The sequence below is a fragment of the Topomyia yanbarensis genome, chromosome 3, assembly GCF_030247195.1.
Source record: "Topomyia yanbarensis strain Yona2022 chromosome 3, ASM3024719v1, whole genome shotgun sequence".
In the NCBI taxonomy this organism is placed as follows: Eukaryota; Metazoa; Arthropoda; class Insecta; order Diptera; family Culicidae; genus Topomyia; species Topomyia yanbarensis.
This window is the reverse complement of record NC_080672.1, coordinates 55349857-55369555: the sequence shown is the minus strand read 5'-3', so window position 1 is coordinate 55369555 and position 19699 is coordinate 55349857. Positions and strand designations below refer to the sequence as shown.

Below are 19699 nucleotides of genomic sequence, written 5' to 3'. Positions count from 1 at the left end.
AATACAGTAATGTTTCGATTATATCACTATGCGTTTATATCAATACTCGTTTATATGACCCTCGAATATATCACGGTTTTATCTCGATTATATCACGCTTTTTGAAAAACAGATAAGGCACACTACGTTTTGATCCAATTAAGCCACATGTTGTGTCCTGGCACTTTTAGGGTTTTTTTTACAATTGATTTGCTTATCTACATATAGGGTAATGAGCCTTTTATTAGGTTTCGGACTATTTCGTTATGGGTTTATATATGATGAGGTCGGTCAAAAAGTAGAACATTTTTATTCTTTTATCTTAAAGTATAGATTCTTAAGAGAGTATCTGAAATTTTTATAGAGGTATAAGTAGGTATAAGTTATAGCGCTGTTGATCTTGTTCCTTTAAGTGAAGACAGGGCGTGGCACGAAACTTTAAACGTGAATAATCTCGAAACCATGTTTTACCAAGACGTTGTTGCAATGACTATGGTTGCCGAAATATTCTTCGACTGATTTCAATTTTAGTTTTAAATTCTTCGTAACTTATGTGCCGTGTCCTCAAGGGACCGTCCGGAGGGACCGTTTGGTGTAGCAGGTAAACAAATCGACTTCTTTTTTAAATTGTTAGTTATCCGCAAGAAAATCTAACAAAGTAATGAGAAAACCAAAATACGCAAGATATGGTAGGTAAGCCTAGATATGCATTTTCTCTTGAATCGATGTGAATACTTTTCTTTTGAAAGGACAACATCAACAATTGGTGATGGGACTATTTCTATGGATGTTGAAACAACGAGAACTGAATCGTAATCTCTTCGAATACACTGATTTTAATAGTCAAGATATTTTTTCAAAACCTTAATGTGGCAGATTCCTTTAAGTTTAGTTTTGGGTGGTTCAACTATTTTAAGAAACGGTATGTGCTACGTAAGGTGAAGCTGTGTGGGGAAATATTATCCACTGATGCCATACCGTTTTACCCAATGCGTTGAACAAAGATGGCAGACGCTGCCAACGGCTTCAAATGGGTAGTGTGATTATAGAAGCATGGCAAAAATAGGCCCATTACCCTACAATGATTTATTCTTTTGACTAACTTGACCTTTTCATTACTTTTTGTTTATAGAAATACATGGGTTAATGCTTGAATGTAATTTTTTGGTTTGTTTTGAATATATCACGCTTCAAATATATCACGCTAAAATACAGACCGACCGTGATATAATCGAAACATTACTGTATTTTCAAGTGACTCGTGCGAATGGTTCCGGATGGAATTTTAATGGAAGAAATGGCTTAAACTTCTTGTTTTTGGTTATATTTTTAAACTCCGGTTGGGGTCACGGTGTGTTTGGTACAACAATTTTATTCGAAAAAAATCGGCATCGCTAAAACTTCAGCATGTGATAGAATGGGCTTTTCCCTTTCATTTAAAAGTAAAATTAAAATATTCTGTCGGGGGCTCCAGAACAACTTTTTATTTTAAAGTTTTTTTGTTTGAAAACTTAGGTTTTTCAACGATACTGGTTCACATTTTTGCCCTTAGGAAGTACTTTAGACATTCAAATATTACCAAAAGTGAGAATCTGATGGACAGTTTCATTGTGTACAACTTTATAGAAAACTACATCGCGATCTAAAATCGACAGAGAAAGCTATTAACTTTTTAACAAAATTTCTTGATTCGCACGGGGCCTATTGGTTAAGAAGGGGCCTTTATTCCAAAAACATTTTCATTTGTAAAAAAATGGATCGCTCTATTTTAACAGTGTGCTCAGAAAACCTGAATGCTAGCAAAGTCCATCCTTTAAGCGGAAAAAACATAATTCCAGATTCCACCGTTTTATGCGCACCGATGATATTTTGGGAGCAAGATCCTGAAGTGGGAGCACTGCCGAATCTCTCGGAAGTGATTTTGTGTTCCTCCCATAGTTTACAAAATTTTGCAGTGAAATATAGTAAATTTAATAGGAAATCAAAGTTAATCGCTCGGTAGGTCGTTTCTCCTGTTGTGTTATGTGTTGGTAGGCAAAAATATCGTTGGAATAGTGTAATTTGACGTAGTGATTTTATCGTCACATCACAATTATTTTACTATGTATGTGCGCGACTCGAGCGAGCTACCAAAAAAAATGTTCCCACTTAGCATCGACAGCGCCATCTGAACTTGACTAGTTGATGTAACGATTTCACTGATTCCCAGTTAAACTCATTCCGGAACCGGTTCGGATATCTGAATGGAGTCAGTACCCGGTCAAAAAAAAAAATGCGAACGAAGATCGTCAGGCGATTTAAACAGTTTGACGTTTGACTCAACTCGCCTGTGCTAATTGCCCCTAGGAACAAATGCTATTTGCGAATGCGATTTAAAGGCAATTTCAATACATAGACGACAAATTTTCTGGCGGCTGCAATGGACTTGGTTGTTTTTGCATTTTTCAAACATGGCGGTTAGTGTTATCCACATTATTCATATTATTTATCTTATTAATTCAATAATTTTTTTATTGTTTTATTCATGTTTGTTTCATTTGTATTAATAATTTTTTTTAAATTGTTAGTTTTTCCCAGTTCATATATTGTTCAGTTTCTTCATTTTATTAATTCGGTTTAGTCAGTTCTTTTAGTTATTGGATGACAGTTAGTTAGCTTGAAACAATTTAGTTTACTCTCTTAATTTCATAACTTTTTTTTAATATTGTCTGATTTTCATTTGAGCTAATTTGATTTGTATTATTAGTTTGATTTATATGGATCATTCTATCCATTTTATGTATAACTTTTTTTTGCTTCATAATTGTTTTGACTTTTGGTTTGTTTTGTTATTGTTTTTTAATTTATTCAGTTTATTATACGTGTTATACGTGCAGGACTCGATGCTGTGCTTGTCTCACATATAGTTGCTTGCCAGCTTTGCGTGCGTTTGGCAATTTAATGAATAGAACAACAGTTATATGTATGAGAGGTGTCTCATCCCACTGATGGGTGGATTAAATCGGTTTTATGTATACATGTGTGTATATATGTGTATGTGTTTATGTGTGTATATGTACATATAAATGTTCAAAAAATGGTTGCATTATACACGGGATTGTTTTGTAGTGTACACATATAATCTATTAATGTGAAAAACTGATACTTCTGGATAGAAGTCAGATCTTCCTCCAATTACAGCTCCTTGGAGATCTCCAATGGAACAACTTACACAAGTCCAACAGGCAGTGACACCAGACTAGGAGAAACGGAAGCGCTGAGGAAAACACGGAGTCTATCGGTTCTTTTTTATCATTTCCCCTTTTCTTTCTTAAATAAGCAGGAATTCAAGAAATGTGGATGAGAGTTAAAGGAGACATAAATGGGAGATAGGAATGAAGGTAGAAAACTGAAAAAATGGTAAGTTCTAGTACACATGTGTTATGTTATATATATACAAATTGAACCATTATAATAAATACGCGTCGGTTCCTGCTTAAATGAAATCGAAAGTTTTACTGTAATGTTACAATCCAATTGATACAAACATTACAGTAAGGCGGGGCTAGTTGATGAAACGATGACCTCGGAACATGTCTGGCACTGTACACGAAATGGGTCATCGGAAAGTCAATTGAGCTAACACCTTCCTAAATCCGTGAACCAAGTTATTTGCATGAATGTTTAAATACATGCAAACATCTTTTTTCTGTAAATCACTACCAGCTAGTGGGAGATAGGAAGGTTAACACACACACACACACACACACACACCGATGATATTTTGGGAGCAAGGAGATAAAGAGAAGAGTAGTTGAAATCTGAACTTAAGACTCTTTTGAAAGATGCTGGGTAATGCAGCAAAATGAAACAGTTTTTTCTATCACAGAATCCTGATTAACAGTTTCAGAAAGGATAGAAAAAAAAATCGGTGAAATTTATGTTCATGTTTGTTAACTTTTGGGAATCACTGTACATTGAACAGAAATCGATATAGTGAATGAGAAATAAAGGTTTTGTACGAAGATAGCGATCTCAATATAAAAGTAGATGATATAGAAAGTATCACCTTTACCCGAAAGACGTGTTGCTGTTAATGTCTCCAGATTCTGAACTGAACTGACAACTCTGTCTTCTTGATATGTGGTCTTTGCTCTTATCTCATATTATGAGGGAAATCTTCAATAAACAGACTTGTATTACTTTGAGAATTTACTGAATGTATAGCACAGACTAACAGACATAACACTATGAGGGAAGTCCCTCAAAAAACATCGATCCGACAATTTTCCCAGAACACTAGCTCCACCTTTTATTCACAGTCCCAAACACTCATTTACTGGTGGGTTACCCCTCAGGTTTGCGAACAATTTTTCACTAGTGGTCTATCCCCCGTATGCTAGTTCATATGTCAGTGGCGCCATAATTTCAAATGTGGCCACAGTCCCAACTATAAATATATTTAAAATGACGGTTAAAGCGGGCGAAGCTTTGTTTTTAAGTGTTATGTCTGTTAGTCTGTGTGTATAGTCCAGCCTGATATTTTCTTGTTCGTTTTCTGTTGTGATCCGTGTTCAACGAGTAACGACTCCTGAATTTCTTCTTAAATGAAATTATGAAACTTGGTTTTGTTCTTTTTTCTAAGATTATGTGAAGTGTGTCCGATTTGGAAATAAAATTTGAGGACAAGCAAAAATCTGCATCTATAAATTCTGATGAAATGAATCTACCCCAAAAGATAACTAACATGGATCCAAAACTCGAATAGCTTTTTTCTCTTTCAATCATCTTTCTTTTAATGTTGATAAAGGCAAACAGGATTCTCAACCCAAAGTTGCAATAAAATCCGTCGTTTATCACAATGACTCGAACTGTCTACTTTAGTACATTCAAATATAAAGCTTTGAATTTAAGCCAATTGTATTTAACCAGGCAGGATAGGATCGGGAAGAAGGGTCATTCTAGTTTACGTTAGCTATCTCCTAGAGCGAAAAAAGAAATGAAAAAGGCATGATAAAATCCGTTACTACATTAATCAACATCTTGAAAAGGTATAAGTTTATCGAATAAATTTGTTCAAAACCTTTCCACACCTCCTTGTTCATAAAGTGTCATTTTCGCCCAAGACCCGGAGGAATCTGAAAATATATTTTTTCTGCTTAGAATAGGATTTTGTATACATTGAAATTTATCTGAAATTACTGTTCATTTAAACCCAACAATATTTTTGTCAGTCCATGTTAATCGACTTCTTAATCCATAGGCCCCGCGCGCACCTAAAAATTGATAAAGTTTTAATAACTTTCGCGGGTGATTTTACATCGATTTATAACATTCTACGAAGTTGTAGACAATGATTGTTCATCAGATTCTCACTTTTAGTATTTTTCGAATGTCATTAGTACCAATTAGTAGCAAAAATGCGAATTAATTTCATTAAAAAACTTAAGTTTTCAATAAAAAAAAACTTTAAAATAAAAAGTTGTTCTAGACCCCCCGACAGAATATTTTAATGTTACTTTCAAATGAAAGGGAAAAGTCCATTCTTTCATATCCCGAAGTTTTACAGATGCCGAATTTTTTTGAATAAAGTTGTTCGACAAAGACACCGTGGGGGTATCATTGCACGAAAATTTTTCTTTTTTGCACACACAATTTGTTTAATTTTGTCGCGACCAACGGCAATGGAATTAATCAATTTCTTCGCGATTTTGTCGAAAATACGCATATGCAATGTTGTATTAAATTTTGGAATATGTAGGATATGTTAGTACCGAGGGGCGATTCGCTTCAGTATTTTCGATTCAGAATTACGTATAGAGAGACGTATTTGTGTATTTTTCGTGAAATGATATGTATTTTGTGTATTGATGGTTTCTTTTTGAATTCTTACGTATTAGAGTATTAAAGACGTATTTGTGTGTTGTTCACGAAATACAATGTATTATCACAGAGAACAGACATTCATGATTGAACAAAAATATTTAAAAAACGTGTGTACACATTTGAATTAATATACGATGAACACTAGCGCCGCCACACCAACCGGAACCGGTTCGAAATCCTGAATGGATTCAATATGGAATCTCTCAAAGAAAACAACCGATTCCGAATCTATCGGTTGATGCATTTGAGCTGGAATTCATGTTGGAAGTCCGAACCGGTTCCGGACTAGTTTGACTGGGTAGAGGAATAACCGCTGTCAATTCTATCGAACTCAGCCACAAGAAACATGACGACAGTGGCGCACCTGATTTGGATATCCCAACTACCTTCGAAACCGTTAGAGATTTTACACAAGTTGAATGCTGAAAATGGACGTCTGTTCTCTGTGGTATTATGTATATTGGCGAATTATTTCATAATTCTAATGAATTAGTGCACTAAAACGTACACCTGTATGCAACTATTGTATTTTCGTTGAATAATCAATTGAAGCCGTATGTTATAGAATTCTGACGCTTATATGTTGGTGTAGAATGTAAATGGAATGATTTTGGACAAATGGGATTACTAGGGTAATTTTTCATGATTTATGTGAGAAGTACTTCTATGTAAACTCATTCGACGGGTTACAAAGTTAATATACACGTTAATAATAGTAACCAATCACATCGGATATCAGAAATGGTTGACAAAACTAGCAAAAAAATATTAATTTGTCAGTAATATGATGTTGTTTAGGCAACCAACTTGAAAAAAAAAGATTTATGAAGTACAAGGCGTCTCCATATGGGTATTCTCAAAAACATAGATATAAGAACTTCGGCGCAAAAATGCGCAAGATGAGGTCTATAACGACACTAAATTTTGAGTCAAACTCATGATAAGTGACCTATGGGAGACCATCTCAAAAATTGTAAGACATATAGATTCTTAATTGCTTTTTCTTGATACAGAACAAATAATATCTGCACAAAAAGCTCACATTTACAGTTTGACATATTCCGTCTTCTTTCCAAAGAATTCAAAACTACTCCAATCGGCCATGCAGTTCTTGAGATATTGCCATTTGAAGTTCGACGGTACGCACAGTTCTCATGAATTATGAATTAAATTGAACAAAAATCGTCGACATCACTTGCTTCAACGACATGTTAAAAATTTCTTTTTCATCCGATTATCGTAAAATTTTAAGATAATGGAAGAACGAAGTCGGCTGTCTCAGTCTGGCTAATCAAAACAAGGGTTTCTTACTACCCGACGTTTCGGCCTTTGGTGGTGGCCTTTTTCAAGGGAAACTACAACAATTTTAAGATACTTTTATTCAAACTGAGAGAAAATTAAAATAAATATTTACAAAAGAATTATGAGACATTGATTTTTGGGGTTTTGTCACTCGTGCCAATGTGTGCTCGGACGAAGCCCAGGACCGTATTCTTTCTCTTTACCAACTTGTCGAAATTGGTAGGGCGGGCTCAGGTCCAACGAAGTCAATCGCTGTACCTGCCCTGATCAATTCGTCAGCCCAATCGTTTCCAGTAATACCGGAATGTCCGGGCACCCAGACAAGGTAGATAGTGTTGACAATGCTTAGTTCTTCGATTTTGGTCCGGTACACGATCGCTAGCTTTGACCGTGATTTATCTGGGCTAAGGGCCTCGATTGTAGCCTAGCTATCAGAGTAATAGTTTATAACTTTGCCGGACAAGCTCTATTTAAGGGCTGACTGTACACCGCACATAATCACGAAGATTTCTGCTGGGAATACAGTACAGCATCTACCTAGCGAGTGAGATTGTTCCTATCTCATTTCACGACAGTAGACACCAGCACCAGCAAGTCCCTCCATCAGAGAACCGTCAGTGTAACAGTCCACTTGCGTTTGTTATTGTCTCTCCAAAAAGCCAGACAACCACTCTTCACGAGACCAATTCAGATTGATATCCAATATAACTCTAACGTATTTGACTTAATCTACACACAGCAGCTCAGAATCAAAGAAACGCAAGGGACGAATCCCCGTTGTTTTTCGCTTCCTCGCGAAAGGAACCATCGAAGTTTTATTTGGGTTAACTGATAATTTAACTTGGCGACACCACTGCACAGTGGTCCAGGATGCAAATTTAGCAGAAATTTTGAGATTGTATTAAAACTAAACAATTTAGCCTTATTAAGTCTTTGGAGAAGTTTTCGTAGTTTGTGAGCCTCTTGTTTTTGTTAAAACAACAGTTAGCTTGGTTCTAATTTTACCAAGATAAAAAATTACCTTTTTATCATTCTTGCTAGAGCCAAACGAGCTTCAGCGAAATTGTAGAACGACGAATTTTGGAATCTGTCATACTTTTTGTTTTACAACAAATTTAAAATCGAAGGTTAGGGTGTTTCTTAGAAAAACTGTTTTATTCAAATAACTTTTATTGATTTAAAACCGAAGTAGTCTTCAGACAACTTTGAGATTGTTTTAAGGCGAATAATTTGGTTCATGCTACCACATATTTAACTATTTTCGTTAAAATGTTATGAACACTTTTTCGCCAAAAATGGGGTCTTTCGGAATAACAATATCACTCATTGGGGCGAACAAAAGATAATTCTTTTTCAACTACATAAAGGATCATGATTCATTCGTTTTCGAGCGCTTGGTCGAGATAGAAGTGTTTTATTACCAGTCCGAGTGGTATATAGCGACAAAGAATAGTGCTAATCCGCGTTCAAGGTTATCTTGCGCACTGTCCGCCTCGTCGAGGCTTCTTTCGTGTTTCTGAGTACCGTTATCTAGCCTTTCTGGTAACTGCTGATAACGAAAACGTTCCTGGAGTTCATGCCGCTCATCTTGTTGACGTTCCAAAAGCTCCATAAACCGCTGATCGTGTTTATCCTGAATTTCTATAATGCATCGTTGACAAGCACTAAACACTTCTCGCGTGTTTTTTGAAAAGGGATATTCACGTTGGGCACGTCTGCACTCCACCCGCTCAAAAAACTTCTGACCCATGCGGTTTTTTGTTTGACAGATCCAGTGCTGCCGTCATCTCGCGATTGACAACCCATCGCGGATAAGGTGCGTTCACGCCTTCCTGTCAATTTTACGGTGTGCTACACACTCCCGTCTACTACCTCATTATTGCACTTATGTTTACCCTTTACTCACTTTAAACGTAACAACCTATTAACAAATACAAATTTGTATTTGCTATTAAGAAAGAAAATTTAGCGGCGTCCAAAATAATTTGGTTTTAATTTTTTACGGCATATTTTGACATTATTTTTTTTTACACTTCTAAGTGAAACATTACAAATGAACTATTTCAAATACATAAAATGCATAATTCAAGAAGAGGCAAAATTATTAAATCATTGAAAAACAATTAAATTGTATACGTAACTCTTAAATACATACTGTTGCCATTCCTAAACAAAAGGTATATATCGAGTACTAAGGAAAAATGAGTTTCATGCAATGAAGTGTTAAATCCAATTTGAAAATGAATCACTTCTCTCGATTTATCACGGCAACCTTGGAAATATGAATGGTTTTTTATGACATTTTTTCAACCATCCTTTTCCTTATCCTCTACTTAACCCTTGATTCTATCGCGTCCTTTTCTCTTCCGCTTCCTTTTCTCTGCTATACGATCTATTAACGTCCTTTCAGGCATATGATTGAACTAAAGCGAGTCACATTGTTTACTTCGAGTGAACTGACATGTGACGGCGGACGCCCTGGCGTGTATGAAATTCTTTTCCACACACTTCGCATTTGTATGGTTTTATGATTGCGTGCGAAAGCATATGGCGGCTAAGGGTCTGTTTTTCGGGAAATCCCTTACCACACACTTCACATTTGCATGGTAATTCTTTTGCGTGCACAAGCATATGGAAGTTCAGTCTATGTTTTTCGCTAAATCCTTTTCCACACACTTCACATTTGTGCGGTTTGTCATTTGTGTGCACAGGCATGTGGCGGTTGAGGAATTTCTTCCGCTGGAATTCTTTTGCACATATTTGACATTTGTGTGGTTTTTCGGTTGAGTGCACAATTATATGTTGCTTGAGGTTCCGTTTTACGACAAATTCCTTTCCACAGACTTCACATTCATACGGTTTTTCTTTTGTGTGCACAAGCATATGTTGGTTGCGATTCTGTTTTCCGCGAAATTTCTTTCCACACACTTCACATGTATGCGGTCTGTCATTTGTGTGCACGAGCATATGGCGTTTGAGGGACTGCCTAAGGTAAAATTCTTTTGTACACACTTCACATTTGTGCCATTTTTCGTTTGTGTGCATAATCATATGGACGTTCAGTTTGTGTTTTTCGCGAAATCCTTTTTCACACACTTCACATTTGTACGGTTTTTCGTCTGTATGAACATACATATGGGTTTGAAGGATGGCCTTTGAACGTAATTCTTTCCCACACACATCACATTTGAATCGTTTCTCATCCGCATGAATATAAGTGTGCGCTTTTAGCAGAGAGCGCTTACGAAATGGCCTTCCACACAATTCACATTCGTACGGTTTATCGTTCGAGTGAAATTTCTTGTGTTCATTAAGTTGAGTGACTCTGAAAAATGTCTTCTCGCATACATCACATTTGTGAGATTTTTCCTTGTGATATATCATATGGATTCTGATTTGAATGAGTTTGCTATATTTTCTTCCACACAAATCACATATGTAAGGATGATTCGCTCGATGATGGTTAAGCAGGGAGATAGAAGAAAATTTTTCGTCACAAAACTCACATCGGAGACTAATGGCATATGATAGCGGTTGTTCGGTTTCTATTTCAGGCAGTGTATCTATTATTTCGATTTCTTCTACCTTCAACGGAAAAGAGGTGCTGAGTTCGATGGGTTCTCCTTGTTCGTTCTCCTCATTGGATTTTGAATTTTGCTGATCCATGACCACACTGTAGACACCTAAAATGTTCAACAAATTTCAATGAGTCCTGTGCCTTTACGCTAGCTGTGTTAGGATGGCGGAGGTAATTTCGAGGGCGCTTTTCGTTAGCTGCTTAGCGGGAAGCGTTCCTTCACTTGTCTCAGATGTAGTTCATCGTCAAATGGGTGGTGCCAACCAGTAGCCCACCCATTAAATCACAGCTAATGGCTGCTGTTACAAAATCATTTTTATCGTAGAGTAAATAGTAATAGAAGGTATTCGAAAAAGCTTCTTGTGGACAAGTCAACAGCGACTTTGTTTCAACTTACTTGGAATTATTTACTTCGCTTTTTATTTTCCGAGGTATGTTGCAGATCGATCCACTGTTAAAAGTTAAAAAATTAGGTGTCAGAAGGTTCACCAATGAATATTTGTGAATTGGGTCATTAAATGAGAAAAAATAATCTTTTTTTATTACATACCTACATCGATAAATCTGTTTTTCGTGATCACAACAATGTTTTTTCCAACTCAGGAAACGTGAAAATAAAATTTAAATTAAAAAAAGAAATATGTTGACAGTCTTGATTTGACACTATCAGAAGCATTTGACATATCGAATTTCATATCATTCATAACCGAACGCTCTTTCGATACAGTCGAGTTTTTTGTTGTAACATTACCTTGAGTTAGGCGATATCGGTGAAGGTGTTTATCCCAGCAAGGGCTGGAGTATAAACATTATAAACGTTAAATTGTGTCAGGTAGTGCAGTGTAGTGCGTTTCTAAACAGTTTTTTACCTGAAAGACGGCTTTGTTTAGACAAGCTATACCAGCTCTCTACTGTGTGAAGGTCACGCGGGTGATGGATTAAAGAAACGAAGGATCAATTCACCTACCAGCTCGTCAGGAATTAATTGGTGAAGTGTTTCGTTTTTTACTTTTCTTATCGATTTTTTATTGTTTATCGTTTTTGATTTTTTTAAATAAGTTAAATAGTGCGGTCGAGCGTGTTGCTCCCGCAACAAAATGGAACATACAGAAGGATCACCCTCCGAAGGCGAATCTTATGGGGAAGAGGAACGTGTATCTGATTCGGAGACAGATGATGTTATAGTCGATCCACTTCCCCCACTTTCCCCCGATGTCTCACAGCCCCCCGAGTCAAGGTTTACCAGGATGGATCCGCTGGTCCTTGAGTGGTATACTTTCGGCCCAAAAATAAACCGTTAAACAGCATAACTGTTGCACGGGAGTTGACAAAACGTTACTCGGCCGTAACCGAGGTTAAAAAGGTTCAGTCAGATAAACTGCGCGCAGTCGTTACTAACATTGAAACTGGCCAATTGTATCGTTAGCAATAGCCTCTTTACGCTGGAGTATCGCCTCTACATCCCTTCTCGTGATGTGGAGATCGATGGTGTGTTAAGTGATGCGGGTCTAACAGTCGATGATCTGATGAATGATGGGGTGACCGCTTTAAGGACCATAACCTTCAATCAGTTAAGATTTTGGAGTACAAGCAATTGCACTCAAAGTCCACCGAAGATGGGAATTACTATCCATCAGACTCGTTTCGCGTAACCTTCGCCGGATCTGCACTTCCGAGCTACGTTGAAGTGGGAGGAGCTCGTCTATCTGTGCGTCTGTTTGTACCGCGGGTCATGAATTGTTCCAACTGCAAGCAGCTAGGTCACACGGCCACCTACTGTAGCAACAAGCAACGGTGCGATAAATGTGGGGAACGCCATGCGGATGATACTTGCAATAGGCCCGCTGAGACGTGTGTTTACTGTAGGGAGAATCCGCATGAACTTTTGACATGCCCAACGTACAAACTTCGCGCGGATAAACTGAAGCGATCCGCCAAAGATAGCTCAAGATCTTTGCACTGCTTCTATTTACATTCCTCGTAGGGCAATGATGGGATTTCGAAGACTCTCCAACGTGATTGAACACCTTCCCTCGCCCCGCCTGCTTCTTGGAGACTTTAACTCTCACGGTACAAGGTGGGGATGTCTGTATGACGATAATCGATCCTCGACAATTCAAGACCTTTGTGACAACTTCAATATGACAATTCTGAACATTGCAATCACCAGTTGTTCAAGACCTTCGGAACCAATCAATGTTCCCTATGACCTCACACGAAACATTCATTGGAAGAACTACGCTGCTGAGATATCCAAAACTATCGATTCAACACAGGAGGAAGAGTATAAGACTCAGACGAAACGAGTACCCCACGCGAACACCCAAAAACGTTCTTCCAACCCGTGGTAGGACAAAGAGTGCTCAGACCAGAGTCGGAAAATGTTTTTTTCATTTGCCAAAATCAGGCGAAAATGACGAAAGAACGAAGCTTCTTTTCATACCACTAGCACTTTACGAAATCGAAAATGAGACAACAGGCTACGACAAAGCAAGCATGTAGCAGAGCGTTTTCATTATTCTCTCCACACGCTCGTTCTCGCTTTGAGATTCAGAATGATATTGGTACATTCGATATTGAACTTACTGCTGGGGAAACGAACATACACTAGCAATGCTATTTATTTGTCGATGCTTGATTCTGTAGATTTGCAAGCTAATGATGATATTGTAAGACGGAAGCCTGATCGGTGTGCATATTTATCATTTTAACTATGTTCTAGTTGCATTATTAGATGAACATTGCATTAATTTCATTTAATGAATGAGAATCGCAAATTACTGACCATGCATCAAAACGAAATTGCAACTTCGGATTGTCATAGGAAAACGAAAGTCGCTGCTGCTGCTACTCGTTTTCATAGAATCGAGAGAGGAGAGGACATCGCCTTTATTGTTTTATTTTTTCATGCAGTTAGCGACGAAAGAGGCAGGGAAAGGACGAAAATGAATTCTCTGAATTTCGTCGTTCATTGAATAGGTATGAGAATTTTAGGCTCTGGCTCAGACTGTACGCAATATTAAATAAGCAAATGAAAATTTTTATGAAAGCCAAGAAACGCAGTTACTGGCGCCGGTTTGTCGACGGGTTAACAAGAGAAACATCGAAGAGCACTCTTTGGGGCACGGCCCGGCGTATGCGAAACCGAAACAGTACTAACGGGAGCGTGGAATATTCAAACCGTTGGATATTCGAATTCGCCAAGAAGGTTTGCACGGATTCCGTCCCGGCACAGAAAATCTACCGTGCCGCGTCGCCTCACAATACCGCGAACCAAACACCGAAACAATAAAGCTCCAGAGCCAGACAGAATCAAATTGAACTTATTGAAGAATCTACCAGACTCTGCCGAGAAACGCTTGTTGAATTTATTTAATAAGTTTCTTGAGGGTAACATTGTCCCACATGACTGGAGACTAGACTGCCCAGAAAAATAATGAATTTTTGAAAACTCAATCAGCCCACCCCTGAGTCGATTCCTAGTCCCACCAGGAGTACTTGCTCCAAATTTGAAGCAAATCGGACAAGTCTAGCTACCGGACCAACGTGCTTGAAGTTTGTATGGGATTTTTCGACAATTTACATGGAGAAAACCCTCTTGCTCACGTTTTCGCTGCTAGGTGGCACTGTATACATCAGATTATCACCAAAAGTGAAACTTAAGAAGATAATTTTATTATCTACAACTTTGTTGAAGACTGCAAAGCGATCCGACTCGAACAAAAAAAGTTATTAAACTTTTAACAAAGTGATGTCTGAGTCAGTTTTGCATGGGGCCTAGCAGTGCATGGTAGTGTATCAGTACTAGCACAGAAAACAGACATCCATGATCGAACAAAAATATTTAAAAAACGTGTGTAAACATTTGAATTAATATACGAAAAACACTTGCGCCGCCACACCAACCTATCCCAACTATCCGTCAAATCGATTCCGGAACCGGTTCGAAATCCTGGATGGATTCAGCATGGAATCTAGCTCAAAGAAAACAACCGATTCCGACTCTATCGGTTGACGCATTTGAGCTGGAATTCATGCTGGAAGTCCGAATCGGTTCCGGACTAGTTTGACTGGGTAGAGGAATAACCGCTGTCAATTCTGTCGCACTCAGCCACAAAAAAACATGACGACAGTAGCGCACCTGGTTTAGATATCCAAACTACCTTCGAAACCGTTAGAGATTTTACACAAGTTGAATGCTGAAGATGGACGTCTGTTCTCTGTGGTACTAGGTTCTAACAAACTAAACATTTTTGTGCCTTAAAGGTTAGATTTAGCTGAATAGTATGTTCGGAAGAATTGTAGTACATAATACGAGTTATGTTTTGGTTAGAAAATTTTAGTTCAATCTGTGACCGCATAGATGGTGCCAACACTAACTTTTCAACGGAGAGAGATAGAATATCGAAATGTTTGGGAGAATTACTGCAATATTCTTGTTCTACAACTTTGTAGAAGACACCTAATTTCTATCTCTCTCCGTTCAAAAGTTAATGTTGGCGCCATCTATGCGGTCAGATGTGGAACTACAATTTTCTAACCAAAACATAACTCGTATTATGTACTACAATTCTTCCAAACATACTATTCAGCTAAATCTAACCATTATTCCATAAAAATGTTTAGTTTGTTAGCACCTAGTACTGATACACTACCATGCACTGCTAGGCCCCATGCAAAACTGACTCAGACATCACTTCGTTAAAAGTTTAATAACTTTTCCTATTGGAGTCGGATCGCTTTGCAATCTTCAACAAAGTTGTAGATAATAAAATTATCTTCTTAAGTTTCACTTTTGGTGATAATCTAAAGTATACAGTGCCACCTAGCGGCGAAAATGTGAGCAAGTGGGTTTTCTCCATGTAAATTGTCGAAAAATCCCATACAAACTTCAAGCACGTTGGTCCGGTAGCTAGCCTTGTTCGATTTGGCTCAAATTTGGAGCAGACACTCCTGGTGGGACTAGGAATCGACTCAGGGGTGGGCCGATGGGGGTCATTTTTTTCTGTCACTCTACTGGAGACAGGTGAGGGTAATCGCCATCCAAAAACCAGGAAAACCAGCCTCCGACCACAACTCGTATAGTCCGATTGCAATGCTGTCCTGGATCCGGAAGTTATTCGAAAAAATGATCTTGTTTCGCCTCGACAATTGGGTCGAAACAAATGGCTTACTGTCAGATACACAATTTGGCTTCCGCAAAGGCAAAGGGACGAAAGATTGCCTTGCGTTGCTCTCAACAGAAATTCAAATGGCACATGCTAGCAAAGAGCAGATGGCATCAGTATTCTTGGATATTACGGGGGCTTTCGATTCAGTTTCTATCAACATTATTTATGAGAAGTTGCACCAGCATGATCTTTCACCACTTTTTGCTAAACCTGTTGTCTGAAAAACAAATGCATTTCTCGCATGGTGATTTATCGACATCACGATTTAGCTACATGGGCCTTCCCCAGGGCTCACGTCTAAGCCCTCTTTTCTACAATTTTTACGTGAATGACATTGACGAATGTCTTGTCAATTCCTGCACGCTAAGGCAGCTAGCAGATGATGGTGTGGTCTCTATTACAGGTTCCAAGGCCGTCGACTTGCAAGGACCACTGCAAGATACCTTGGACAATTTGTCTGCCTGGGCTTTCCAGCTGGGTATCGAGTTCTCTACGGAGAAAACTGAACTAGTCGTATTTTCAATGAAGCGTGAACCAACGAAACTACAGCTTCAGTTAACGGATAAAACTATTGCTCAGGTTTCAACATTCAAATATCTCGGGGTCTGGTTCGACTCTAAAGGTACCTGGGGATGTCACATTAGGTATCTGAAACAGAAGTGCCAACAAAGGATCAACTTTTTCCGTACAATAACTGGAACATGGTGGGGTGCCCATCCAGGAGACCTAATCAGGCTGTACCAAACAACGATATTATCAGTGATGGAGTACGGATGTTTCTGCTTTCGCTCCGTTGCGAGCATACATTTCATCAAACTAGAGAGAATCCAGTATCGCTGTTTGCGTATTGCCTTGGGTTGCATGCACTCGACCCATACGATGAGTTTAGAAATGATGGCGGGCGTTCTTCAACTAAAACATCGATTTTGGGACATCTCGTATCGATTGCTCATTCGATGCGATATTTTGAACCCATCGGTGATTGCAAATTTCGAAAGGCTTGTCGAGCTTAATTCTCAGACCCGATTCATGTCCTTGTACTTCGATTACATGGCACAGAACATCAATTCATCTTCGTATAGCGTTGACAGTGCTCATCTCTTAGATACTTCTGATCCAACTGTATTTTTCGACACATCCATGAAGGAAGAGATTTGTGGATACCCGAATCCAATGTAGTTGGAAGCGAGTTTGTTTGTTTGTGTCGCCCCAACCGGGTAGTACATTATTAATGTAGCTAAGGATCCGTTTGTGACAGGTATGCCATACCTCGTGAGGCGTCATAAGATGTCTTCCGAAGTATCGCTTCCTTCGAAGAAATAGTACTGCACAATGACAGAGAATATGTTCCGAGCTCTCGGGCTCGTAATTACAGAATCGACAATTGTCATCCTGACTTTCGCCAATTTTAATGTAGAATACATTTAAGGTTTCAATATAGGGGTCCCGTTTCAAAATATCGGCTGCGGCGCCGCGTCAGATTTTGAACGTTAATAACTTTTATCATACTTAACAGAATGATTTGATTTTTAGGCCAATTTGTTGCAAATATGTTCCTCTATGCTGTATTAAAATTTGAAGTATGTATAACATGTACTAATAACAAAAAAATGTGTTTTGAAAAATCTTTCGAAAACGACTCGGAAAAGTGAAAATTTTCAGCCCATCCCGCACAGAGCCGTCGTTATGGTAGACCAACCGAACAATAAAATAATGAAAAGTTTATATATAGGTCCACTACATGTTTGTTCGTATGGTTATTCGCATTGGGTTGCTTGACGAGAGCACTTGGTGGGGGAAAGACGGCATATTCCTTTGGTTAGGCCATTAGAAGCCGGACGGAAAGGAAAGGCTCATGCACGGCACGAGAACGAGGGAGAAAGCGATAGTAGTGCATATTAGCGCGATTATATAAATATCTGTCGGTCGGTTTTTCTCATCGTTCGTATTCGTTCAAGCACTAGCAAGCAGCCAGTCCACCGAAGAAAAGCAGTCGGCGATGACGACGGCGGAAAAAGTGCCCCAGCTACTGGTGACTCATCGCAACCCGATCAGGAACTGTCGCCCTGCAAGAATTTCGCCCCAACTAAAGGGCAACAGAGTAGGCTATCGTTCCAGCGTCTGGGTCGTGAGATTGTGCAGGACTGCAAAGTCGAGCTACGCTTACAAAGCTCAGTTGTAATGATGCCCCGAGAAGCCAACGATGCCTACTTGGTCGGTTTGTTCGAGAATGCAAAATAGTGCTTTCTAGCTCACCGTGTCCGCGGGGAGTGCGTCTGAATTATGCTCCCGCAATAAAACAATAAACGGTTCTTTACAGGACCAATTAATTGTGTTCTAATAAGAGTTAAACTGAAATTTACATTTTATGGTGTATAACAAATAATTTTCAGAAAGCAATATAAGAAATACGATGTGTGGAAAGAAAGAGAATTTAAATTATCTTCTCTCGCTCATTTTCGTGCACTGCTTTTCCATTCCTTTCTGCTGCTACTACCATCATAACTAAAACGAATGTGCGTGTTCCTCCACCATCTCATGGCCAGTGTTGCCACAATTGCAGGTGTGTAGCAAATTTTCAACAAGCAACATAATACGTTGAGTGGAAAGAAGTAGCTTGCACAAGGAACAAAAATTTAAATTATCCTCTCGCTCGTTTCGTGCACTGCTTTTCCATTCCTTTCTACTGTTATTATCAGTATTACCAAAACGAATGTGTTGTTGCATGTGTTTAAGAGAAACGTTGAAGTCGCATGCTTCTATTCAAGCTTTTTGGCAGCCCCCGTGAACTAACTGCATTAAATGGTTTTTTTGTGCAGCTCCGTGCTAGTAGCAAACAAAATGGCCCTACTAGTGTCTGATTCGTGAGATTGTGCAAGATTTCAAAGTCGAGCTAAGCTTATAAAGTTCAGCCGTAATGGTACCCGAAGAAGCCAGTCTTGTCGTTTTGTTCGAGGCTACAAAACAGTTCGCCAGGCACGTAACTATCATGCCAAAAATATCCAACGATCCAGCGCATCACCATCAACACCAACGCCGATACCAAAGGTTCTTTTCAGAACCACCATTATTACCATAGAGAATTATTTGAAAATTTCCCATTCAAACGTGATTCTGTTGAATATTATTAGATTTAAATTAACGTCTCGAATTGAAATCACGACGCTCCGGTTATGTGACAGACATTACCCACCCATCTTTTTTTATTGTGACCACGACACCCCATTTCAATATTTCTGAATGAACAGAAGGTCGAGTTTGGAAAGTTTGTAACTTTCATTGTACTTAACCAAATTACACAATGTTCGCACTAATGATTCAGAAATATGATCAGGAATCTTCTGTTAGATTTGTAAGCATGTATAATTTACATGAATAAAGAAAAATTGATTTTCAGGAATCAATTATTATCTGTTCTTCCATTGGCCAGTACTACGCGACTTCCTCATGCTAACAATTAATTTCATCGTTAGCCATCTCCCTCACCAAGGCCAACAACGCCAACAAAACCGGTCCTTTTTAGGACTACCATCATTTTTGTAAAGAATAATTTGAAATATTCCTCGCTCAAATCACCTTTTGTCCGAAAATCCTAATGAGTATTAACATATTTGAAGAACGTGTTCCTTATGTATTCTACATCTCTCCGGTTATGTCGCAGACATTACCCACCCATCTTTTTTTTCAGATGATACTGAGCAGGACAATGTCCCGTAAATAAACCTGTGATTTTACGTAAATCTTTTCGTTTTAGATCCATTAGTTTTTTGGTTCTCGTATATGTATGAATTTCTTAGCCTGTCGA

At 38.5% G+C, this 19699-nt stretch overlaps 1 protein-coding gene across 6 annotated transcripts in view; it reads right to left on the bottom strand.

Moving 5' to 3' along the window:
• LOC131692232 (zinc finger protein 664-like) overlaps window positions 1-19699 on the bottom strand; it is a 49472-nt gene that overhangs the window by 15400 nt on the left and 14373 nt on the right. The window contains exon 3 of one of the 6 annotated variants that reach the window (XM_058979157.1): window positions 9322-10829. The exons of the other annotated variants lie outside the window; for them this stretch is intronic. Coding sequence (XP_058835140.1) covers window positions 9589-10812 — 1224 coding nt within the window. The 5' untranslated portion in view covers window positions 10813-10829 and the 3' untranslated portion in view covers window positions 9322-9588. Of the gene's footprint in view, window positions 1-9321; window positions 10830-19699 lie in introns of those variants that run through there. 6 annotated transcript variants of the gene reach the window in all.